At 42.4% G+C, this 26,426-nt stretch overlaps 1 protein-coding gene across 1 annotated transcript in view; it reads right to left on the bottom strand.

The window, feature by feature from the left end:
• UTP20 (UTP20 small subunit processome component) overlaps positions 1-26,426 on the bottom strand; it is a 125,421-nt gene that overhangs the window by 18,470 nt on the left and 80,525 nt on the right. Inside the window, exons 32-47 of the mRNA XM_040407229.1 lie at positions 25,252-25,339; positions 24,844-24,987; positions 24,686-24,739; positions 24,448-24,600; positions 23,478-23,633; positions 19,306-19,446; positions 19,053-19,190; positions 14,322-14,461; positions 13,334-13,425; positions 12,989-13,251; positions 11,886-12,025; positions 11,362-11,518; positions 11,156-11,254; positions 8,354-8,521; positions 8,076-8,242; positions 938-1,085 (exon numbers count right to left, since the gene is read on the bottom strand). Of these exons, the coding sequence (XP_040263163.1) occupies positions 938-1,085; positions 8,076-8,242; positions 8,354-8,521; positions 11,156-11,254; positions 11,362-11,518; positions 11,886-12,025; positions 12,989-13,251; positions 13,334-13,425; positions 14,322-14,461; positions 19,053-19,190; positions 19,306-19,446; positions 23,478-23,633; positions 24,448-24,600; positions 24,686-24,739; positions 24,844-24,987; positions 25,252-25,339 (2,248 nt within the window). The remainder of the gene's footprint in view (positions 1-937; positions 1,086-8,075; positions 8,243-8,353; positions 8,522-11,155; positions 11,255-11,361; positions 11,519-11,885; positions 12,026-12,988; positions 13,252-13,333; positions 13,426-14,321; positions 14,462-19,052; positions 19,191-19,305; positions 19,447-23,477; positions 23,634-24,447; positions 24,601-24,685; positions 24,740-24,843; positions 24,988-25,251; positions 25,340-26,426) is intronic.

Here is a 26,426-nt window from a genome sequence, read left to right as displayed (position 1 = left end):
CTTATCATAGCAGAATGTTAGGTTTTATTCACTTCTCTTTCTGTACTGCCATCTCTACCCAGCAGCATAGTGTTGTAAGACTGGGTATGAAATACAATCTACACTCGGGTGTACACTACAGCCGGGTGCACAACCAGCAGCCCACAATGCCTTCCTCTGCCAAAAGATAGCTGCATTCTTCTGATGCAGAAAACAAGGTGCCATGCCATGTGGCTAGCAATGATACAGGAGTCATGGAATGGCACTGGTAAGGGAGACCTGAGGGGCTATACGAGTTCTATTTCAAGCAATTTAAAGGAGAAATCTAGGCAAAATAGCAACTATGTCATGCCTAGTACAGACCATGATTGGTCATCTAGCAGTTCTTCAAATCTCCTTCAGGTTTACTAGGTATAACATAGTGCATCATTATACCCAGTTTACTCCCTTAAAGTGGTATTTCCCACATTCACAGGTTCTTTCTCAGAAGAGAAGGTAGATAAATATGGCTTTGCTGCAGTTTGTCTAAATCCCAAAAACTACAGTGAATAAAGCCGCAGTCATATGCGGCCACATTGTCTAGTTTTCTTTCGAATGCTGAAGAGGCGAGCTGGAGATACCTATTCTCTTAATACGTGAGAGACCCAGAAGTGGAACCCACACCTATCAGACATGTATGGCTTTAATTACTCAGACACGAATACGCCTGTTCATTTAATTGCAGCCCTTGAAAGTAGTACGTGGAAATGGACAAGAAAAGGATGTGCATATCTGGTCTACAGGGTGATCTTGTATTTGTCTTTTCTAACATAGACCAAACAGCTTCTGCGGAAAATGGCTGCATTCTGACATTTAAACCATAAGAGTATACACATAATATACATTACTAGCAATATCTACAGAAGTATACACTTCAAGATTATCGAAGGCGTCTAAACAATTTGTGAACACAGCTAACCTTCAGTCCAGTGTCTACAAGAACATGCATGTTAGTCTTGGTGCTAACAGCAGCTTTCACACCACCACGTGGAGGAGGAGGCTGGATTATCAAACAACTCTTTGGTGGAAGGCGAGGATCTGGGGGAGGCATCTCTAAGTTTTTGTTCCTAAAAGTAAAAGATAAAATTAAAATTTACCAAAATTCATATTACAGTCATTTCCCATCCAGTGTGCATTCCTTTGACAAGTGGTCAACATTTCTAGACAGGGGGAAAAGGTCGGCAAACTAGCTCTCTTTCTGAAAAGAAAACTTTGCCTCTGGTGCCACCAGATGTAAGGTACCTATCTGAAAAATTAATGTTCAACCTTTTATATAGGCCTTGGGATATAATTTAGAATTATAAATAATGTCTCAATGCCTGCTTTAACCCTTTCTACCCCGGGCCAGTTTTCACCTTTCTGCCCAGGCCATTTTTTGCAAATCTGACATGTGTCACTTTATGTGGTAATAGCTTTGGAATGGTTTTATTTATCCAAGCCATTCTGAGATTGTTTTCTCGTGACACATTGTACTTCATGATAGTCATAAATTTGAGTCAATATATTTCACCTTTATTTAAGAAAAAATCCCAAATTTACCAAAAATTTTAAAAAATTCGCAATTTTCAAAATTTCAATTTCTCTGCTTTTAAAACAGAAAGTCATACCTCATAAAATATTTATTACTTAACATTTGCCAGATGTCTACTTTATGTTGGCATCATTTTGTAAATGTTATATTTTTTTTTTTTAGGACGTTAGAAGGCTTAGAATTTTAGAAGCAATTCTTAAAATTTTTAAGAAAATTTCCAAAACCCACCTGTTAAGCATTAGTTCAGGTCTGAAGTCACTTTGTGGGGCTTACATAGTGAAAAACTCCCCATAAATGACCCCATTGTAGAAACTACACCCCTCAAGCTACTAAAATTTGATTTTACAAACTTTGTTAACCCTTTAGGTGTCCCACAAGAATTAAAAGAATATTTCACTTTTTTGGCAGATTTTCCATTTTAATCCATTTTTTTCTTAAACACATCGAGGGTTAACAGCCAAACAAAACAATATTTATTAACCTGATTCTGCGGTTTACAGAAACACCCCACATGTGGTCGTAAACTGATGTAAGGGCACACGGCAGGGCGCTGAAGAAAAGGAATGCCATATGGTTTTTGGAAGGCAGATTTTGCTGGACTGTTTTTTAGATGCCATGTCCCATTTTAAGCCCCCCTGATGCACTCTTACAGTAGAAACTCCCAAAAAGTGACCCCATTTTGGAAACTAGGGAATAAGGTGCCAGTTTTATTGGTACTATTTTGGGGTACATGATTTTTAATTGCTCTATATTACGATTTATGTGAGGCAAGGTAACCAAAAAGTTGCTGTTTTGACACAATTTTTATTTTTTACAACATTCATCTGACAGGGTAGATTATGTGCTATTTTTATAGAGCAGGTTTTATGGACGCAATGATATAAAATATGTCTACTTTCTTTGTTTGTTTCAGTTTTTAAAAAAAAAATTGAAAAAAAAGTATGTTTTTGTGTCTCTATTTTCTGAAAGCCATATTTTTTTTATTTTTCTGCCGATCGTCCTGTGCAGGGGCTAGTTTTTTTTGCAGGAAGAGTTGACGTTTTTATTGGTACCATTTTTGGGTACATATGATTTTTTGATCATTCATTATTACACTTTATGGGGCAAGGTGACCAAAAAATTTGTAATTTTGGCACCGTTTTTATTTATTTATTTTTCCGGCGTTCACCTGAGGGGTTAGGTCATGTAATATTTTTTATAGAGCAGATCGTTACGGACGTGGCAATACCTAGCATATACACTTTTTCTTATTTAAGTTTTACACAAATATAGCATTTTTGAAACCCCAAAAAATGATGTTTTAGTGTATCCATAGTCTGAGAGCCATAGCTTTTTTATTTTTTGACCGATTGTCTTAGGTACGGTCTCCTTTTTTGCAGTATGAGGTGACTGTTTGATTGGTACTATTTTGGGGGGGCATACGCCTCTTTGGTCGCTTGGTGTTGCAATTTTAGTGATGTAAGGTGACATAAAATGTCTTTTTTGTCACATTTTTTACGGTGTTCACCTGAGGGGTTAGGTCATGTGGTATTTTTATAGAGCAGGTTGTTACGGACGTGGCAATACCTAATACAGCTACCCCCAGTACAACAGGAAGATAGTAGTCGCGGAACAAAAAACGGCAGGTAAGGCAGAGACAACTAACCTCGAGACAGATAAGGTATAATTGAGGGCACCATCACTACCTCAGACCCGAGCGAATGGATTACCAGTACAGGGAGTGAGAGACTACGACCTACCAGTTAAGGGCCAATATGGCAAGGAATAGAAGGTAAGTGCCGGAAGCGCTACCGTTACCACTGTAGAGACCCAGATTCAAGCCTGGGGGTCAACTTACCGAGAAGGTAAGTTTACAGCAGGACCCCCACCTAAAACGGAAAAACGCAATCTGTCACCTAAGCATGAGTACAGAACGCGGTAAGCACGGTAAGTGGGCACACGGCCAGTACAGCTAGTGTGAATGAGGGAGACGGTCCGAGGTCACAACAGAAACTCCGGAACCATCCAAGTCAACAACCATACTCTCCCGAGGAGATGGCTGTAAAGGAACAGCCTCTAAAGCCTGACCAGGGCAGAAGCCACATCGGAAGGATATGCCCTGAGCAACCGAAAGGAGGAGTGGGTAACAGGGTAGTCAGAGTAGGACAGCTCAAAGACAGAACACCCGATACTCTGTGTGTCGCCCGGCTCACCGCCTCGCAGAAGGCGAACACCCTGAAGAACCCAAGGTGGAGGTCCCCCGGACCTGGCATAACCGAAGCACCCAAGAGAAGTTGGGTGTCCCTCCAAAGGAGAGCGGCCCGAACCTGGCAGCAGAGCGGCACTAAAGTGCAGAGGGCGCCCATAGGAAGGACTCATACCACACCACATCCGTAGAGGAGGAAATGGTAGTAGGTGAGGGAACCGTAGTCCTGCCAGAGCCAACGTAGAATTCGAAGGGCGCTGCAGACAGCCCTCTCGTCCACGAGACCGCTTGCGCAGGGAAGCAAAGCAGCAGGAGGGCGAAATGGGTAAGCATCCAGGAGCCATGAACACTCCACGGGTGGAAGGACCAACGAGCATGGTGGATACTGCCACAAGCGGAACCGCAAAATACTGTCCAAACCCGAGAATGAGCACCGCCTAGCTCGGTGCTCGCAGAGAGCAAGTAGACCATGTCCGGACCAGGTGGAAGCAGAATGATCTCTTCGGAGAAGAGTGTAAGGAGTGCGGCTAGCATCGTATCCCAAGAGAAACACGTATGTCGCGGGAGGAAGGGGGGCATACGTACGGTCAGCCCAGTAAGCAGTGAGAATGCCAACCCACCTACGGGAGGAGAAGGCATATACGGCCCATACAATGCTCAGAGCGCGCATGAATGTTCACCCACTGTAAATATTCACTCTGGGAAGGGGGCCATCGACAGAGCCCCACAGTATCTACAGAAGTGCAATATGCCGCCTGGAAGGGAGTCATGCACAAGACTAGTACAGTATGCGATGGAACGCAAGCAGTCCGCCTAGAAAAGGGGGATATGCACCTGGCAAACACTGCATTCGGCAAGAGTGTAAAGGCCCGCCTAAGAAGGGGGTGATGCCCAAGACCAGTACCGACTTCAGAGAAGTAGGACATACCATATTCCGCCCAGAAGGGGGTCATGCACATGGCCGCACTGAATCCAGTAGGAACGCAGGAAGTCCGCCATGGATACCATCGCATTAAGTGATAGTGTAATAATCCACCTAACACCGTATCCCGTGAGAGTGCAACTACCCCGCCAATGAAAGGGGACATGCACAAGGCCAGCACAGCATGTACAAGGTCAGCCTTGAGTCCCATGAGTGTGCAAAATTCCCCCTATGGAATGAGGGGCGGTCATGCACATGGCCAGCACCGCATCCAGTGGGAGTGCAAGTATTCCACCCAGGGAATGGGGTCATGCACATGGCCAGCAACGTATCCGGTGAGAGTGCAGTATTCCGCCTAAGGAAGGGGATCATGCACGTGGCCAGCACCGCATCCAGTGAGAGTGCAAGCACCCCGCCGATGAAAGGGGGTCATGCACATGGCCAGCAACGTACCGACGAGAGAACAACCTCATGCAGTGAGAGCGCATTATGCCGCCTAAGGAAAGGAGGCATGCACATGGCCGGCAGCGAATCCAGTGAGCGTGCATAATTCCGCCTATGGAAGGAGGTTGTGCACGTGGCCAGCACCTCCAGTGAGAGTGCAGTATTCCGCCCATGGAAGGGGGGCATGCACATGGCCGGCAGCGGATCCAGTGAGAGTGCAGCATTCTGCCTATGGAAGGAGGTCATGCACATGGCCGGCAGCGGATACCGTGAGAGTGCCGAATTCCGCATATGAAAGGAGGTCGTGTACATGGCCAGCACCGTAGCCGGTGAAAGTGCAGTATTCCGCCTATGGAAGGGGGTCATGCACATGGCCAGCCCGCAGCCAGGGAGAGTGCAGTATTCCGCCTAGGAAGGGGGGGGGGGGGGGGTAATGCACAAGGCCAGTACCATAACCGGTGAGAGTGCGGAATTCCGCCTATAGAAAGGGCACATGCACCCAGTCGACACTGTACTCCGGGGCGGGGTGCAAGATTCCACCTAGGGAAGGGGGCATGTACTTTGGCCAGCGCCGTGTCCGGGGAGCGCAACATGCCGCCTATGGAAGGGGGGCATGCACATGGCTAGCTCTGCCGAGATCAGGCTGCAGCGTCCAGCGCAGCCAACAAGAATTCCATAGCGTACAAACTTGACACAGATTTTCTTCTTTTTTTTTTTTAACCACTTTCCGTCCGCCCATAGGATATAAACGTCCTATGGGTGGACCTCTATTTCTGAAAGCACGTTTTAAAGTAGACATATGGGGAATGTTACGTAATAAATATTTTATGAGGTATCACTTTCTGTTTTAAAAGCAGAGAAATAGAAATTTAGAAAATTGCTAATTTTTCAAATTTTTGGGTAAATTTGGGATTTTTCATAAATAAAGGTGAAATATTTTGACTCAAATTTATGACTATCATGAAGTACAATGTGTCACGAGAAAACAATCTCTGAATGACTTGGATAAATAAAGGCGTTCCAAAGTTATTACCACATAAAGTGAGATATGTCAGATTTGCAAAATTAGGCCTGGTCAGGAAGGGGGCAAATGGCCCAGATGGCAAGTGGTTAAATGACACAGCCTCTCTGAGAGGTAGGAAGGGGCCACCATACAGGCCCATGAGAAAGGCCCGGATCTCAAAGGGCCTCCTCTATACGGGAGCCGGCCCATGGAGATGGCCGGTACCTAAGGGGTTAACTGGGATCCGGCCTGGGGGCGGCACAGCGATCCCCTGGGGGAGGAGGAACCTCCAGACGGGAAGAATTTGCGCCTGGGAGAAGTTCCCTCCCCCTGTAATTAAGGCCGGGGCCTAAATTTGCAGCGCCCGGCCGGTGCCTGGAGAGACCCGGAGCGGCGCGAAGGCGTCCGCATGTACATGCCGGCCGTGGGTGCCCACCCCGCGGTCCGGAAAAGTCAGGGGGCCCGGAGAAGAAGGGCCGGAATTGCGGCCTAGTAGGCCGCGAAGACGGGGCCTAAATTTGTGGCGCCCGGCCGACCGGGAAGTACCGACGGTCGGCTGGGGTCAGGAGGGACCCGGAGCGGCGCGAAGGCGCCCGCAAGTACATGCCGGCCGCAGGAGCTCACCCCGCGGCCGGAAGAGTCAGGCGACCGGGAGCCCGTGAATCCCCAGGAGGGTCTGGGGGCAGCTTGGCGTGGGCCTCCCGGCCCTGACGCAGGGAAAAGAGGCAGAGCAGCTATACCATGGCTGCCGCGGAGGAGCGGTGAGGTGACCGAAAATGTCCTATGGAGGTAGGGGGCAGGAGGGAAGGAGGGGGGCTGGGAGCATGGATTGCAGCCCTTGCGAGTATGCCCCCTGTTATCAGCCATTTCAGGGGAGAGGATGATTGTAGGACAGGAGACACCCCAGGAGCCAGTCTGCCCGAGTATGGGGGTCAGTCACATAGGAGACCGGGGGGGAGGCGTTGGGCTGGAGAAGCCACTCTCTCACCATCAGCCATCTTCACCCTCGGTCCTTTCCAGCAGGGTCGCCCCTTCAGCTACCGGCACCGTAGTGGCAGGATGCTGGAAGAGGGACTTGGCGTGCAGGCGACCCTTACGCTGGCGGGATGCAGGGGAGCTAGGCTGCCCTGGTCCTCCTTGTCTTCTGTGGGGGAGGCAGCAATGCGGATGACCGGCACTGGCTCGACCCCGGGAGAAACAGAGAGGTCTAGTGCGTCTCTGTTGTCCCTGAAGAGAAGAAGAAAAAAAATAATAATTTTTTTTTATAAGGAGATAAAAAAACAGCCCTGCGGAGCAGGGAGTGTCTTGCCTCCTTGGACACTAAGCAAAAACTGGCAGTCTCTCTCTCCAGGCTGAAGGTATAGCTGATGGAGGAGGGGCTTAACAGTTTTCACTTAGTGTCACGCCTCCTAGGGAGCTGAGCTATACCCAAGGTCTCCTGTGTCCCCCAAGGAAAATGGGCGAGAAAAAAAACTTTTGCCAACCATAACAGCTCAGTTTTACAGGCAAAGACTCACTATAATGAGTAAATGATGTGTGGGCTTAAAGGAGTTGTCCCACAAAAATATTCTACAGTTTTCAAACAGCACCTTAATCTGAATACTTTTGTAATTACATGTAACAAAAAAACTATTATAGCTACTGAGTAATTCAATTAAATCAATCTGTATAGCGCCACCTGCTGTTTGCTTTTTTTCTAATTTTTCTGTCCAGCTCAGTGAGACAGAAGCACATGCTCAGTTCCATCCTTCAACCACCACCAGCTGCAGCAGAAAAGACACATTCCTTGAGAAAGTGGCAGCTTAAATTAAATCTAGAAGAAAAATTGAAGCAATGGGGAGAACTCTGAATCCATGTTAGGTACATGGGTGGGTTTTAGCTTCGTTAGAGAGAGATTGTCATGTACTATTATGTATGATTTTCACTTTTACATTATTCATAGGATATCCTCTTCAATAAGAATAAAACATACTTTTCTTGATCGGTTAAGAGAGGAAGATTTTCACTGACGAGGCCGTAACTGAGCAGAAGGATGGACTGTGCAGTCATGTCTTCATTGGCTATTAAGCCAAAAACAATTCTGCGGAAAGCTTCATGGACTTTACGAGCCAGTTTTAGACTTGTGGTTTTCTCCAACACCTGCACATTAAGGGCATTGAAAAAAGTTAGCTAGATAAAGAAATACAGATATCTCCACTGTACATAATTATATAAATGATTACTATTCATAGCATTCTACATGTATCTTACCTCTTTCATGGGAAGGATCACTTTTATAACATGATCCTTTCCAACAAACTGTGCAAGAAGTTCATAAGAGTCATAGCTTTTGCTGCTTCGGGCTTCCATGACTTTAGAGACTATTCCTTTTACTTCTTTTTCCTCCGCAATGGACCCAAACAATTCATGGTTAAATATCTTTAAACAACAGAAAATACAAAGAATAAATGATACCAAAAATGTCAGGCATTTATTTTTGATTGCACATGAAGGCATTCATATATCGTCATATTCTGACCCCCCATAACTTTTTTATATTTATGTCTACAGAGCTGTGCGAGGGCTAATTTTTTTGCAGGGAGGGCAATCTGTAGTTTTCAGAGATACCATTTTGGGGTTTTTATGACTGTCACTTTTTATTCTTTTTTGGGGGGAGGAGATGTGACCATAAAACGGTGAATCAGACATTTTCCAGTTACGGCATTCACCACATGGGATCAATACATTTATGTTTTAATAGTTAGGCATTCTGGGATGCAAATTATCTTAATTTTTTATTGTTTATTTTAATTATCAGGAGGGGGGTGATTTGAATTTTAAAAAACTATAAAAAAAATTTTAAGCCCCCATAGGGGACCAGAACATGTAATCATTAGAGTGCTTCTCCCATACACTAATGTGATTTAATACATTTAATGTATGAAAAATTCAGCATATTCCAATGCAGTACTGCCACCTACAGACCTACAGTCGTGGCCAAAAGTTTTGAGAATGACACATATTAGTTTTCACAAAGTTTGCTGCTAAACTGCTTTTAGATCTTTGTTTCAGTTGTTTCTGTGATGTAGTGAAATATAATTACACGCACTTAATACGTTTCAAAGGCTTTTATCGACAATTACATGACATTTATGCAAAGAGTCAGTATTTGCAGTGTTGGCCCTTCTTTTTCAGGACCTCTGCAATTCGACTGGGCATGCTCTCAATCAACTTCTGGGCCAATTCCTGACTGATAGCAACCCATTCTTTCATAATCACTTCTTGGAGTTTGTCAGAATTAGTGGGTTTTTGTTTGTCCACCCGCCTCTTGAGGATTGACCACAATTTCTCAATGGGATTAAGATCTGGGGAGTTTCCAGGCCATAGACCCAAAATGTCAACGTTTTGGTCCTCGAGCCACTTAGTTATCACTTTTGCCTTATGGTACGGTGCTCCATCGTGCTGGAAAATGCATTGTTCTTCACCAAACTGTTGTTGGATTGTTGGAAGAAGTTGCTGTTGGAGGGTGTTTTGGTACCATTCTTTATTCATGGCTGTGTTTTTGGGCAAAATTGTGAGTGAGCCCACTCCCTTGGATGAGAAGCAACCCCACACATGAATGGTCTCAGGATGCTTTACTGTTGGCATGACACAGGACTGATGGTAGAGCTCACCTTTTCTTCTCCGGACAAGCCTTTTTCCTGATGCCCCAAACAATCGGAAAGAGGCTTCATCAGAGAATATGACTTTGCCCCAGTCCTCAGCAGTCCATTCACCATACTTTCTGCAGAAGATCAATTTGTCCCTGATGTTTTTTTTGGAGAGAAGAGGCTTCTTTGCTGCCCTTCTTGACACCAGGCCATCTTCCAAAAGTCTTCGCCTCACTGTGCGTGCAGATGCGCTCACACCTGCCTGCTGCCATTCCTGAGCAAGCTCTGCACTGGTGGCACTCCGATCCCGCAGCTGAATCCTCTTTAGGAGACGATGCTGGCGCTTGCTGGACTTTTTTGGACGCCCTGAAGCCTTCTTAACAAGAATTGAACCTCTTTCCTTGAAGTTCTTGATAATCCTATAAATTGTTGATTGAGGTTCAATCTTAGTAGCCACAATATCCTTGCCTGTGAAGCCATTTTTATGCAACGCAATGATGGCTGCACGCGTTTCTTTGCAGGTCACCATGGTTAACAATGGAAGAACAATGATTTCAAGCATCACCCTCCTTTTAACATGTCAAGTCTGCCATTTGAACCCAATCAGCCTGACATAATGATCTCCAGCCTTGTGCTCGTCAACATTCTCACCTGAGTTAACAAGACGATTACTGAAATGATCTCAGCAGGTCCTTTAATGACAGCAATGAAATGCAGTGGAAAGTTTTTTTTGGGATTAAGTTAATTTTCATGGCAAAGAAGGACTATGCAATTCATCTGATCACTCTTCATAACATTCTGGAGTATATGCAAATTGCTATTATAAAAACTTAAGCAGCAACTTTTCCAATTTCCAATAATCATGTAATTCTCAAAACTTTTGGCCACGACTGTACATCAGAATATACCTGTGATAGGTGTGGTAGCCTCATACAGGCTCCAGCCCATCACCAGGGGCGTAGCTATAGGGGGTGCAGAGGTAGCAGTTGCTACCGGGCCCAGGAGCTTGAGGGGGCCCAAAGATCCTTGTGCCACATAAGACACTGGCATTATAGAAAGTGCATGCTGGTCAATTTACACCTCTGGCTGGAGAGAAGGGGTTAGGTCAAGAATTTGGCATGAGGGGGTGCCCTTTCAATGTTTGCCTCAGGCAGCAGGAAGGATATTTGCTCCCCTACCCCTTGCCACAAAGTACTGAGGGAAGGGGGGCCCAAGCTGAACTCTTGCACCAGGGCCCATGAGCCTTTAGCTACGCCCCTGCCTATCACCATCAATGAACAGCTTTCTTGATTTCAGTGAGGGTAAGCCAAACGGGCCCAGGAAGCGCTACAGGGAAAAGCATGCGTGTACAGCACATCTTGTCAAAGGGTCAGGTCTACATAGGCTTATACATTTGAAAGCCATCAACCATCAAATTCATTACCTGAATTAGAGACTCAATGCAACCATCCAAGTCTCCACTCTTCAGTCTGGAAGAAAGGCCTTTCAGCAGTAAGTTTACTGTAAATGTTAGCACATGAACCTATGAATTTACAAGAAGGAGAAAGAGTATTGTAAGTAATCATGTAATTTACATTATGTTTCAGTGCACCATGGCTTGCATATCTATGCACAACTAGCACCCAATACCTGGTATCCTTTAACTAAGACCGTCTGCATCTCGTTTAATACATATTGCAGGTAACGAGGCCCGAGTGTTTCTATGATCTTAATTAGAGTGTTTCTTGCAATGTCACGAATTTCCTGTGCTCTGTTTCTCAGGTGAATACACACCTTTAACAGGATGCTGAAATACAACAGATATATAAAACGTAAGATTCAAAGTGTCAGAGAAAAAAAAAAAAAATTATCAGCCTTATGCATCAATCTATGCAAAAAGTGGAGTGTATTCCTTGAAGAAATATTCTAGGGAAAAAGCTGACAATTTTACAGGGCAGTACCACATTCATGATCTTGGTGGCCCAGATTGTAACTTACGCTATTACAGTTACGAGTTATGTTCCTTCATCTGGTACAGAAGAGGAGACCCGGGCGCAGAGAAGCAATGTGTCAGGCCATATTATAATGAAAATGGGAGGCAGCAAGTAGTGGGAAGTAGAAAAAACTGATTTTTACTTTGCCTAGAATATTTATCTGATTTAACTTAATACTACCTTGGCAGATTGACTTCCATAACCTCTTGTGGAAGTGTCTGCATCAACTTGATTAAAGCAAATGCTATTGGAATACGGACCACTTCTTCTTCATTAACTACTTTGCTTTTCACAAGTTTGTGCTCTTCCTCACTTTTAATCTGTAGGGACAATACAAACATTCAATGAAAAGTCACTATATTTGGATAATCTTTAAAGGGGTTTTCTGGGATTTTTATATTGATGGTCTAGCCCACTGATCAGCTGTATGAAGAAGCTGTGACGTTCCGTGAGCTCTTAGGACTCTTCTTAGGCCAGTGGCGTCACGTTCATTAGTCAAGTGACTTAGGCGCAGCTCAGTCCTATTTAAATTAATGCGGCTAACAGCAGTTATACAATGTATGGTGCTGTTCATGGAAAGCAGCGTGGAGGAAGCGGCGCTCAATGGAGCACTGCGGCCTCCTCAAACAGCTGATCAGTGGGGCTGCCAGGAGTCGTACCCCCACTGATCAGATACTGATGACCTATCCTGAAGATAGGTCATCAGTATGTAAATCACGGAAAACCTCTTTAATACTACATTAATATATCCATTCATACAATTTAATTGGCTGTCAGTGGCCACATGCATATACACACCATGTCACTTCTGGTCAAGCAGGTACTAGAAGCATTGTGAATGGGAACAGCCATGTTGGAACTGGGACACTAAATCCAATACAAAAAAATTCCCAGCTGCCTTGCTTGCTTCAATCTCGTATCTTTATTTGTCAAACAACAAAAGTCCTCAAACGGACACGTTTCGGCAATATAGCTGAGGAAGGCAATATGTGCCGAAACGCGTCCGTTTGAGGACTTTTGTTGTTTGACAAATAAAGATACGAGATTGAAGCAAGCAAGGCAGCTGGGAATTTTTTGTATTAGATTTCGTGTGGGGATCCCTCCCCTTTTCCCATGCAGCCGAAACAGGAACGTGAGCTGTTGATTTTGATTACTGACAAGGTGAATGTTTTTTTTCTAACAAAAATGTAAACTAATGACATACTTGAAAGAAAAAAGGGAAACCAAAAAGAGATGGAAAATCCGAACCAGATCTTCAACATCGTGTAATACAAGACACCAACCTTTGCATCAATACACTTCTGCAGCTTTGGAATTATGTTATTTGCCACAGTCTCCTGAATATGACTAATAAGTGAGACCAGATCTTCTTTATTTCTTGGAAGAGAGTTCAAGACTTGCTTGTTTTTGGGATTGTTGTCTTGCTGCTTACAAGGGGGCTCATTCTCTTTATTGGTGGGGGCTGCTCCCTGAGTGTCCATCTGCTCTTCCTCCTCTTCATGCTCTAACTCCATTAACTCATCTTCCACATTGTTCTCTTTTAGATCTAGAAAAGTAACCAGTAGGGCAGCACTATAATATCAGGTACCGGTAGACAAGATGTAAAATATGAAATGTACAATGCTTACCGCGTTTACTGCCTTTTATCTCAACTGCTTGAAGTTGCTTCTCCATAGTCATATAATCAAAGTGAAAAGCGTCGAGCACAGTCACCAGTAAGCTGTACAGAAGATACCGTCACAATTAAAAATTTTCCTACATATTTGACATTTCTGTTCTAACTTACAAGTTATCTAAATGGGCTTTTAAATTAGGAAAAACTCTGACTTTCTTTGCTCCAGAAACGGTGCCTTTTTCTAATCCCACAAACAACCCTTTAAAAAGTAACTAAACTTTGCAAAAACCTTTGTTACGTCAGTGATATATAAAAGGTTTTGATCAGTTGGGGTGGAAGTGCTGAGACCCCCACCAATCGCTATAACGAGGAGTTACCCCTCGCTGCTGAAGACAGCTTCACACACTTTCTATTGAGCCTGTCTACAACAGCGAGGAGAGTACGTGAGCAATTCTAACTTCTCGTTTTAGCAATCAGTAGAGGTCTCAGCACTCAGATCCCCACTAATTAAAACCTTTCATATTTCATTATGGAAACCCTATGTCAAGACAGTGGCCCTTTTAACTGCGTTTTTAGGACATTCAAAGGGGTACTCCAGTTATTTCAAATTATCCCCTAAAAATGGGAAGGGAAACAAGTATTAGTGTTCTGGTCCCAACTGATCACAAGAATGTACCCTGTACCCTGCCAATGAATGGAGTGTCATGTCGAGCATGCACACTGCCACTCCACTCATCGCTATGGGACTGGCAGATAGAATACAAGCTCTCAGCTATTTTGACAGTCCAGTATAGATGAAGGAGCAGCAGTGTGCATGCTCGACCTGCTTAACCATTCATTTCAGGGTTCCCCACGGGTTATGGAGCCCTCGTTCTTGAGGTCACTGGGGGTCCCAGCAGTCGGACCCAATAGTTATATAAACTGTCAAAATATTCTTCATTTCTCCAATATCAGCTCAATTTTATAGAAATTGAAAAATAAAAAAATACTAAACACTTTACCTGACTCCCAGTTTTTGATTGATTTGTCCCATCTGAAGCACATGAATAAAATGTTTTAAATAATACATGTATGCAGACCAGGACAGGTTTTTACACACAGAGCCAATCATTTCCACTGAGGCATTGATCATATGTTCATGCTGAAAAAAAAATAAGACATGGGTGATAAGATCATATAACAAGTTTACCTGGAATGTAAAATTTCACACAGAAACACTGAAAAAAAAAAAAAAGACCCCCCTCCCCAAAAAAATAAAAATAAAATAAAATTTTATAAAAATCAAGTCATTTCAGGCAGCTATTACACAGTGATTGCAGTAGCTGTTACTCCACACCACACCAATGATTCTAAACCAAGTGTGTGGCCATATAAACAGAAAACACCCAAAAAGCCACACTACAAAAATGTAAATAAATATAATATTTATTGAATTCCATATAATAAAAGATATAATGATACAATCACAGAGATACGGTTAAAAACGGATACCATATTGCAGCATGTGGAAAGTCACACATAAAAGCATACAGCGATCTATGCGTATCAAAGAACGCCTGTAAAAGTCGACTAATCAGAGGGGCCCATATCAGTACACTAATCCTGAAAGTCAGGATGATTTATATAGCTAGGTAGAAAGTTCCCTAGCCAACCTACACAGCAGGCAGGCCCAAGGGGGAGTTCCTGGAGGTCACACTATACAGCGGTCTGTATCATTTCATGTTTCTATGTTTGTTACACTTATTACCTTTGAGTCTAGCCTTGTGCCTTACCTACCTTATATTGTGGTTTATACAGTTGGGCTGGTTATCCAACATGCACTAATGCGATATGGCCATTGGGCCTGCCTGCTGTGTAGGTTGGCTAGGGAACTTTCTACCTAGCTATATAAATCATCCTGACTTTCAGGATTAGTGTACTGATATCGGCCCTTCTGACTAGTGGACTTTTACAGGCGTTCTTTGATACGCATAGATCGCTGTATGCTTTTATGTATGACTTGCCACAGGCTGCTATATGGGATCCGTTTTTACTGTATCTTTGTAATTGTATCATTATATCTTTTATTATATGGAATTCAATAAATATTATATTTACTTACATTTTTGTAGTGTGGCTTTTTTGGTGTTAGTAGTTGTTACTCAACATCGCATAAACTCTCATGCATTTATATCCTCTTCCCTCCCCAACTATGCGGCCTATTGTCTTTTTAATCCTAAACCTTAGAAAATCAAAATGGACGACGCTGCAGGTCTCACACCTTATCACAGCACTCAGTTCACGGTCCCCTGGTGCCTATGGATATGGCATGTAAACACTCGATGGCAGCAGCTGACAAGTCCATAGCACTTAAGGTGATTTGCCCTCTTCTGTGCAAGTGCTAAAAGTATAGAGAATACATAGATACAAGAGATTCTGCTTCCTGTATCTGCGCATGTGCTGAATGCTTTCAGAGCCTGCACAAAATAGGATGCTACCAAAGATTCTAGAGCTATACTTTAAAGAGCAATACTACAGAAATGTAATAAGCATCAGCACCTACTAAAGATAATATAAATATAAAGTTATTACAGGAGAGTTTATCCCCCCCCTTCCTTACCAGGCCAGTTTTTCAGTTGTAGCAATGCGTCTATCATCTAACCGCATATAACTGATTAATTTCTGAGCCTGCCTACATGTATTTGATATTATTTTTCTTGGGATGCCTTAGACCTTTCTTTTGTGCCATTAGATGATGGATAGAATATTTTTAACCCCTTAAGGACTCGGCCATTTTTTGCAAATCTGACCAGTGTCACTTTAAGTGCTGATAACTTTAAAACGCTTTGACTTATCCAGGCCATTCTGAGATAGTTTTTTCGTCACATATTGTACTTCATGACACTTGTAAAATGAAGCCAAAAAAATTCATTTTTATTTATAAAAAAAATACCAAATTAACCCAAAATTTGTAAAAAATTGCAAATTTCCAAGTTTCAATCTCTCTACTTCTATATTACATAGTAATACCTCCTAAAATAGTTATTACTTTACATTCCCCATATGTCTACTTCATGTTTGGATCATTTTGGGAATGATATTTTATTTTTTGGGGATGTTACAAGGCTTAGAAGTTTAGAAAGTTTCAAAAACCCCATTTTTAGGGACCAGTTCAGGTCTAAAGTCACTTTGCGAGGCTTACATAATAGAAAGTTAACCACCCACAAATGACCCCATTCTATAAACTACACCCCTCTAGGTATTCAAAAACTGATTTTACAAACGTTGTTAACCCTTTAGGTGTTCCACAAGAATTAATGGAAAATACAGATACAATTTCAAAATTTCACTTTTTTGGCAGATTTTCCATTTTAATAATTGTTTTCCAGTTACAAAGCAAGGGTTAACAGCCAAACCAAACTGATTATTTATGGCCTTGATTCTGTTGTTTACAGAAACACCCCATATGTGGTCGTAAACTGCTGTACGGGCACACGGCAGGGCGCAGAAGGAAAGGAATGCCAAAGTTTTTTGGAAGGCAGATTTTGCTGGACTGGTTTTTTTGACACCATGTCCCATTTGAAGCCCCCCTGATGCACCCCTAGAGTAGAAACTCCCAAAAAGTGGCCCCATTTTAGAAACTACGGGATAGGGTGTCAGTATTATTGGTACTAGTTTAGGGTACATATGATTTTTGGTTGCTCTATATTACACTTTTTGTGAGGCAAGATAACAAGAAATAGCTGTTTTGGCACTGTTTTTATTTTTTGTTATTTACAACATTCATCTGACAGGTTAGAGCATGTGACATTTTTATAGATCAGGTTGTCACGGATGCGGCGATACCTAATATGTGTACTTTTTTTTTTATTTATGTAAGTTTTACACAATGATTTATTTTTTGAAGCAAAAAAAAATCATGTTTTAGTGTTTCAATAGTCTGGGGGCCTTAATTTTTTCAGTTTTTGGGCGATTACCTTGGGTAGGGTATGATTTTTGGGGGATGAGATGACGGTTTTATTGGCACTATTTTGGGGTGCGTGTGACTTTTTGATCGCTTGCTATTACACTTTTTGTGATGTAAGGTGACAAAAAATGGTTTATTTAGCACAGTTTTTATTTTTTACGGTGTTCATCTGAGAGGTTAGGTCATGTGATATTTTTATAGAGCCGATCGATACGAACGCGGCGATACTAAATATGTATACTTTATTTTTATTTATGTAAGTTTTACACAATAACAGCTTTTTTAAAACAAAAAAAAATGATGTTTTAGTGTCTCCATATTCTGAGCCATAGTTTTTTTTTTTTTTTAGGCGATTGTCTCAGGTAGGGGCTCATTTTTTGCGGGATGAGGTGACGGTTAGATTGGTGCTATTTTAGTGGGCAAACGCCTTTTTGATCGCTTGCTGTTGTACTTTTTGTGATGTAAGGTGACAAAAAAATTGTTTATTTAGCACAGTTTTTATTTTTTACGGTGTTCATCTGAGGGGTTAGGTCATGTGATAGGTTTATAGAGCCGGTAGATACGGACGTGGCGATACCTAATAGGTATACTTTTTTATTTTTTTCCTTTTTTTTTTTAACTTTATTTGGGGAAAATGACATTTTTGTTTATTTTTACTTAAAACTTTAAATTTTTTGGGGGGGAAACTTACATTTTTCTACTTTTTTTTTTCACTTTATTTTTTGTCCCACTTTGGGACTTGAACTTTTGGGGGTCTAATCCTTTACAATGCATTCCAATACTTCTGTATTTGAATGCATTGGCTGTATGAGTAATACAGTGTGTATTACTCATACAGCTTCCGGCCTGTGAGATCCAGGGGGCAGTACAAACATATGTTTGTGGAGCATTTATGATCAGTAGTAGTGTGAATATAAATGTTTATTCTGCTGGATTCTGCACTTGCAAGTGCCCAGGGTGAAGCTTCACTGTGAAATGGAGTTTGTTCTCTGCACTTAGCCGCTTCAAAAGTTCTCCCCTCTCCTCTTAGGCTACTTTCACACTAGCGTTTTTGCTGGATCCAGCAGGGATCAGCAAAAACGCTTTAGTTACTGATCATACAACCATCTGCATCGGTTATGAACAGATCCGGTTGTATTATTTGTAACACAGCCAAGACGGATCGGTCATGAACTCCACTGAAAGTCAATGGGAGACGGATCCGTTTTCTATTGTGTCAGAGAAAAATGGATCTGTCCCTATTGACTTGCATTGTGGCTCATGATGTTTTGCTCCGCATCCCAGGACGGAAAGCAAACCGCAGCATGCTGCGGTTTGCTCTCCGGTATAAGAACGGAATGCATTTTGGAGCACTCCCTTCTGTTCAGTTACGTTTTGTCCCCAGTGACAATGAATGGGGACGAAACAGAAGCGTTTTTTCCAGTATTGAGACCCTATGACGGATCTCAATACCGGAAAATATTAACGCTAGTGTGAAAGTAGCCTTAGTGACAGCTGTAGTGGTCTCCTGGTTGGTTGCTACAGCTGTCACTTAGAGAAGAGGTAAGGGGCTGTGAAGCAGCTTGAATGCAGAGAGAATATAACAGTGAAGCTCTGCCCTGGCCACTCAAGGGGCAGAATCTGGCAGAATGAAATTTCATATTCACATTACTCCCAATAATAAAAGTTTCACAAAAGATACCATATGTTTATGCCCTTCCTAGCCACCACCTAGCGCTGTCAGCAGTTTGGCATGGTCCTAACTGCTGATGGCTCACGACAAACAGAATTAGTAATCATTATATACCTTAAGCATTTTCTCATCAAATACAGTGCTGGTTGCATACGGCATTATGTAATTTTGCAGGGATCTGGAGGACAGCACTACATTTCCTTCAGTTAAATGCTTTGCTAGTTTTCTCAATGCTCGCGCTCTCCTGTGGATCTGTTAAAAAAAAAATAACACCGCAGTAATAATTTAAAGATAAGTTCTGACATTTTCCCACACAGCTGTAAGAAACTATAAGTGCAGAAATATAGCATAAAAACACTGCACATACCTGAATATGTTTCATATTCTCAAAAAAGTCCATTTCAGGATCATTGTAATCTGTAAGCTGAACCAAGTCAGAGAACTCTGGATGCTTAGGAAATGTTCGGATCAAGTTAGAGAGTAAAGTAGTGTAATCCTGCTGAATAGTCTGTTAAAAGAAAAGGGTCATCTAGATTATGTACATGACATCACTTGTATTTCTAAGAGCCAGGACACAAACACATTTGTGCCATGGTACTTGCACATTACAGCTTACGCGTTTTGAGTAGCAGTTGCTGTTATTCACAGATGCAAGAGCAACTGCTGCTTGAAACACATAAGCCATTTTCTATACTGACCACTAATGTTTTTCGTGAAATAATAAAGCATTGAAGACTTTAACGTGGAGTACCACACTTGACCTTTGAACTAAGTGGTTGTGAAACACCACATTTGTGTATTACAGATCCAATACATTTTAATGCTCTACGGAGACAGGTCTTCGTACAACATTAAAACAAAGTGTTTGAACAAATTGTCAATATCTGATCAGTGGTGGCCAACTCCCGGCACCTCTGCCAACTGGTGCTCCTGTGATAGCGGTGGCCCCCTACTAGCCCAGTGATGCCATGCTCATCCATCACATGGCTTATGTGCAGCTCAGTCCCATTTAGGTGAATGGGCCTTGGCTACAATATTAAAGGGGTTGTGCAGGCCATATATATTGATGACCTATCCTCAGAATACATGTAGATCAAGGGACGTCATTTATATGATTCAATGCCCATGTAGCGTGATTTATATAGGAGAGACTACGATGGAGATTAGAGAAAGGATTAACAAACACAAGAGTACCATTAGGAAGAGAATGATGGATAAACCTGTAGCAAAACATTTTATTGAATGTGGCCACTCCATTAACCAACTACGATTCAGAGTAATTGACTCTGTGGGAAAGTTGAGAAGAGGGGGAGATAGAAACAGGATTCTGAGGAAAAAAGAATTGAAATGGATTTTCACACTAAGAGCACTTCAACCATATGGCTTGAATATTGAGTTTAATGTGAGTGCTGTAGAATAAAAATAATCTACTTCATTAGTGACCTGTAGTATATTGCTACTTTTATATTGATTTTACTTTGTTCTTATTGTTCCCTGCAGGGGTTAATGAATATAGCATTGAGCATTTCCCTTATATGTCCTAACACTACTGGCGGTCAGATACATAAGATGTGTCCACCCCTATTAGAATCACACAAACATGAAAATCGCGATTAGTTTTGATCACAGAGCATATGTCTTGATTCTGCGCTCCAATATCGCCTCGGGTGTCGGTTGCCGCGGCAACCAGACGGCGGAGTGTGGAGATAAGCTGGTATAGTCAAAAGATAGCGAAGATTCCTATCATGTGACTCGGACTGAGTCACGTGACTTAGGGGAGGAGCAGAGAGCGATATGCTCTGAACTACACATAGAAGTTTCGCAGAGCGTTCGAGCAGACCTGAATGAAGACTGGTAAGATAGTGAGTGGGAGGGGTCATGACGATGTGAGCAGCGGAGATGACGGATAGCTGCTGAGACATGCGCAATTAGCGAGTGGTGACGCCAAGTGGTGTGTGGACAAGAGGCGAAATGCTCATTGGTGGAGAAGGTACCTTGATAATTGAATACAGGTGCACGGTTTTGTTGATTACCTGCAGAGATGTCCCCATTGGTAGATTTCCAAGTGGGGAGTGGAAGTTTGATAGGTGTCCATTGTGATTGATGAAGTGTGACTTATAAGGTATAAATGTTTGGAGTAAGCACTGTATACTGAGCTTGATAAAGACTACGCAGTAGTCGAAACGTTGCTGTTTTTATGGGTCGGTTTTGTACGTATATCATGGATTAACCAACAATAAAGAATTAATGGAGAATAATGCTGCCATCATCGATTAACTGAATATCTATCCTCAGAATATGTCATCAAAATCTGATTGACGGGGATCAGACACCGGGGCACCCCTGCTGATCATCTGTTTGAAGAGGAGGCGGTGCTCCATGCTAGTGCTGCTTCCTCTTCATTACACTGCCCGTCGTCTCAGAAGAGCAGTGAAATAGCAAGCACTTGCTCCATCCACTTGAATGGAGCAAGTACTTGTAATTACACTACGCCACCGCTACAAGGGAGATGACGAGTAGTGTAATGAAATAATGTTCATTGTAATGTAAGGGTGCCGGGTGTTGGACCCCCACAGATCAGATACTGGTGACCTATCCTGACAATAGGTAATCAGTGTATATGGCCTGCACAATCACTTTAGGCATAGTCACTATACAATGTATGGCACTATGCTTGGTATGCTGTGAGGAGGCGGCAACTTCTTCAAGCAGCTGATAGGCGGCAGTGCAGAGAGACGGAGCCCCAGTTCTGATATTGATAACTTATCCGCAAGATAGGAAAGCTCTTTTTATGCTTTAACAAAACACGGCACAAACACAGATGAACTTAAAACACAATACAGAAACCAAAACGGATACAATGTGGAAACAAAAACTGAACAAACTGCATAAAAAAAAAAAATCTGTACTGATATGTATATCCGTGTGTTAAAGGGGTAATGCAGTTACTACAAGTTATCTCTATACTTGACTTTCTTTCTGAATGATGCAGCAGTCTAGTCTATTAAAGGGGTTGTCCGGGTTCAGAGCTGAAGCTGGACATACCCATATTTTCACCCAGGCAGCCCCCTGACAAGAGCATCGGAGCATTTCATGCTCCGATGCTCTCCTTTGCCCTGCGCTGAATCTCGTAGGGCAAAGGCATTTTCAGGAGTTCCGGGCTCTCCTTAGGGCTGCCAGGCAGAGGCTTCCGCCCAGTAGTAAGCCCGGTGATGTCACCGGCACTGGTGGGCGGGCTTTAGTGCTGCCCTAGCCTGTAAAACAGCTTCCGCCCAGCAGTGTATTATCTCTTATAATTTCTGGCTGTTCTTTATGTGCGACCAAATGACTGGACCGATCTTCATTTTGGCACACAGGTACATCAGATGTCCGGGAAGGTTTTAGACCGGATTTCAGCTCTCTAGGATGTACCGTTCCTGAGATATTCCCAAAAAATTACCTGCATTAGCCAATACAAGCCTGCAAGTCTCTCTCTTCAAATCCCAACTGCCATACACACGGACATATCCCTTATCAGCCAATAGAAGCTCGCAGGCTCTTAGTCTACACATACACAGTTTTACTCCAGGTTTCCATAACAACCCAGCCATTTTTCTTCACTGCTGTAGGTCAGCTTTAGGCTAGGGCTACACGACGACAATAAGTCGCACGACACATAAGGCACAACTACACTGCTACATGCATCCATATTGGATGGATTTTTTGCGACTGTCGTGTCGCAGTCGCAGCATGTCGCAGTGCGACACCATAGCCTATCATTATAAAAATTGTTGCGCCACATTGGTATGACTAAATGTCGCGCGACACATGTCGTCATGTAGCCCCAGCCTTAAAGGGGCACGGTGCTGTGGAGGTCACTGTCGTCAGGGGACACTATTAAAGGGGCAGCTGCTGTGGAGGTCACTGGTAAAGGGGCGTTCACTGTCGATGTTACTGTTAAGGAAGCAAGCCGCTGTGGAGGTCACTGTTAAAGGGGTGGGCACTGTGGAGGTCACTGTTAAAGGGGTGGGCACTGTGGAGGTCACTGTTAAGGGGGCAGGGGCACTATTAAAGGGGCAGCTGCTGTAGAGGTCACTGTTAAAGGGGCAGGCAATGTGGAGGTCACCGTTAAGGGGGCAGGCCGCTGTGGAGGTCACTGTTAAAGCGGCGTTCACCATGGATGTTACAGTTAAGGGGGCAGGCTGCTGTGGAAGGGGCACTGTTAAAGGGGCAGGCACTGTGGAGGTCACTGTTAAGGGTGCAGGAGCCACTATTAAAGGGACAGCTGCTGTGGAGGTAACTTTTAAGGCAGTGGGGTACTGGGGGACTAAGACTCCAATTCTCTGGATTGGTGGGGGTCTGAGTGCTCGGATTAGTTATTTATCCACTATTAAGTGGATAGGAGATAACTTGACGTAACTGTAATACCCCTTTAAGGTGAAATATTAAGATATTAGTTATCCATTGGCCATGTCAATAAAATATTGCTTGTTTAACAAAATAAACATTATTTCAAATAAAAATAGATACTTTATTTACCGTAATATTGCAACTACGTACCTCAACTTTACTTTTGAGGCCAATCTTCAAGCTGTCAAGCAGAGTGCGCTGAATGATCTCCCGGTACTCCTCCTCTGTGTGCTTTACTGCTGCTAGCAGCTTCATAATACTGGTAAGGAGTAGCCCTGCATTGTCACTCAAAGACATATCGCCAAGCTGGAAGAATAAACATATTAAAATATTATCATAACTTGTGGATATATTAATGCGGACTATGTCCACTTGCTTTGGAGCTTCAGCAAAATAAGAAGTTATTGGGATGATGTTTTCGTTACCCTAGAAAGGGAGAGTTCAATGAATTATAACCCGGGGGTTTTGATCGTGCTCTTTGGAGAATGTGGGTCATAAGTGGAAGTCCCGGCCCAGGTCAGACGGATTTGGATGCGGGGATTGATGGTCACTAAAGCTATATTGATAAAGTATTGGGGCTCTGTCTCCCCGCCCTCAACAAGGGAGTGGGGTTCATATCTTCAAAAAATTTGAGTTTATGAGGACATTGAAAGGAAACGGAGAATTGCACGCAGATCTACACAGCCATAATTAATATTATTCTACACATTAATGAATGGAGTGGACGGCAGCCAATGGGGGGGGGGGGGGTGGATATAGTTACTATTATATATTGTCATGAGGGTGTTCTTAGGAAGCTGTATAGAATTTTTCTTCTTGTAAGGATGTTTATGATTGCCATACTAGGCATACCGTTGTGATTATTACTGTTTTATGTACTAATATCATGATTTGGAAAATAAAAATATATATTTATTTAAAAAAAAGTTACAACATAAAAAAAAAAAAAAAAGTATTATCATAACTTGAAATATGTATAGCATATCCAGTACAAGATTTACAAAAACTAGGGAAGTGGTTTACAATCTACCTGCAAAAAAGGAAGATTTAGCCATGCAATTATCCAAATGTTTAATTCATATTAGTAACTATAACCCAAAGGAAAAGGAGTAAGATTTACCTGGATTGTGTAGAAACAGTTGTGCATAAGTAGAAGAATGTAGTTCAAATCTATAGATTTCATCTCTTTAATAAAGGAAGTTGCTTTTTGGAAGGCTGTTAATCGAACGTCAAAGTGGATATCATCCAAATGTCTCTGATCATATGCATTTAACTGTGTGAAACAAATAAAATAGCAAACATAAGCTCAAGCCAAGTGTTGCCATAAGATGAAAAAGGGATCATAAAAAAAACCAAACCTTGACAACAACATCGGTGATGTACTGTAACTGAGGATCAAGTTCAGAGAGCACCTGAAAAAAAAAAAATAATAATATAAAAAATCAATATATAAACTACTAAACACTGAGCGAAAAGGTTCATGAGCACAAACCACATCAATAAATGCATACTTTACCTGAAAAGTAGTACAAAGGGTCTGCCGGGATAGCTTATTCTGGATCACAGCAAACAGTTTGGCTAGTGGCTTTAAGAAACTTGTGCGCTTCAGACAGTGTCTCAGCAAGTTCTGCACAGTCTCCAGGATGTCCACTTCTGTGTCCTAGTAAGAGAAGAACCGGATTCACTATATAGTACATCTCAGTCATTTTTGTCCCCAGGGACACTGTCTAAACGTTGCAAGAACCTCTTCTCCATGTCCATGTTTTCAGGTTAACAACAGATAAAATAACAGTTTTTAATTCCTCTTGAATGTTAACAGAATTGACAACCAAATCGTACATGCAAACTAGCTCTGAAGTCGCACACCAACTCACTGCTAAGAATGCTAAGAATCATACAGTTTGATAGAGAACATATAACTCACCTGAGCCAAGTTACCTTTATGCAAGTAGGATATAAGGAGCCCTATGAGTAAATTACTCTGTTCTTTGTCTTGGATAAATTTGCTGATCCTGTTAAAGACAAAAATATAGATTTCAGTAATGTTCTAACATCTATGGATGCCCCCGTATCTCAGGAGGACTCAGTGCAACCATGTATTTTATATGACTGGACTCCATTTAATATTGACATTTCTCCTCCAAATGACTGTTCACCTATTATGATAAATTAAGAAAATAAAGCAACTCTTCAGATGGGAGGAGGGCTGGGGGTCATAGCTCTATTCAAGCCCTATCATTTTATTTTTGTGAAGATCATAGCAATTTTATTGATATATAGAAATAACTTTAGCAATGTCTATGCTAAGCAGAGACTGTTGAGCTCATTTACCAGTGCCGGCCAGTCCACTCACACTTTTTATTTTTTGGTTATATAAAATTGAACTAAGAGTCCTAGAGAAAAAAAAAACAGCATATCATCTACCTTTAACAATTATTTTCTTGCTTGGCAGGTCTAAAAAGTATTTTGTAAAAGTCATTTAAACTGCAAACTAGAGAGCAATCTCCGCTACAGAGACTTGTTGGGATGGAAACCTGACTGGTGTGAAAGTACGCTGCACTCTGTGAATACAGACACTAGAGGGAGACAGAGAGGCAGCACATTGCCTCCTCTGCAAGGTGTATTACAGCACAACAGATCTGACTGGACCTTTCAGAACCCTAATAAATCCTGTGATTATTGTGTGTACTTCATACTACCTAGATAAATAATGGAATCTGATCCCACTTGGGCATGCCTTCTAGGAGTTTTCTGGGATCTGGTATCTAAGGAAAGAATCATACTCGTCTGCTCCCTTCCGCTCCAGTCCGGAGCTTCTGGCCAGGGTACAGACAGCACACGTGACCCCATTCATACACCAGCTGGAAGTCAACAAGCCAGGGATTGGAAGATAGCCAAGCAAAGCCAGGGTGCCCAAATGGCAGTAGCAGGTGATTATGATAATTTTCTTAGGTACCAAGTGCTAAGGGGTCTAACTAAAAAGGGAAGAAATCCGAGAAAACCTTTTTAATTCAATGCATGCAAAAAGGCCATTGTTTTCACATACAAGTAAATGATTATTTAATTTACTATAAAAACTTTGTTTTATTGCTTGTACAA

The sequence above is a fragment of the Bufo bufo genome, chromosome 1, assembly GCF_905171765.1.
Source record: "Bufo bufo chromosome 1, aBufBuf1.1, whole genome shotgun sequence".
Classification (NCBI taxonomy): Eukaryota; Metazoa; Chordata; class Amphibia; order Anura; family Bufonidae; genus Bufo; species Bufo bufo.
The sequence above is the reverse complement of the archived record's forward strand: the minus strand, read 5'-3'. Positions and strand labels throughout refer to the sequence as shown.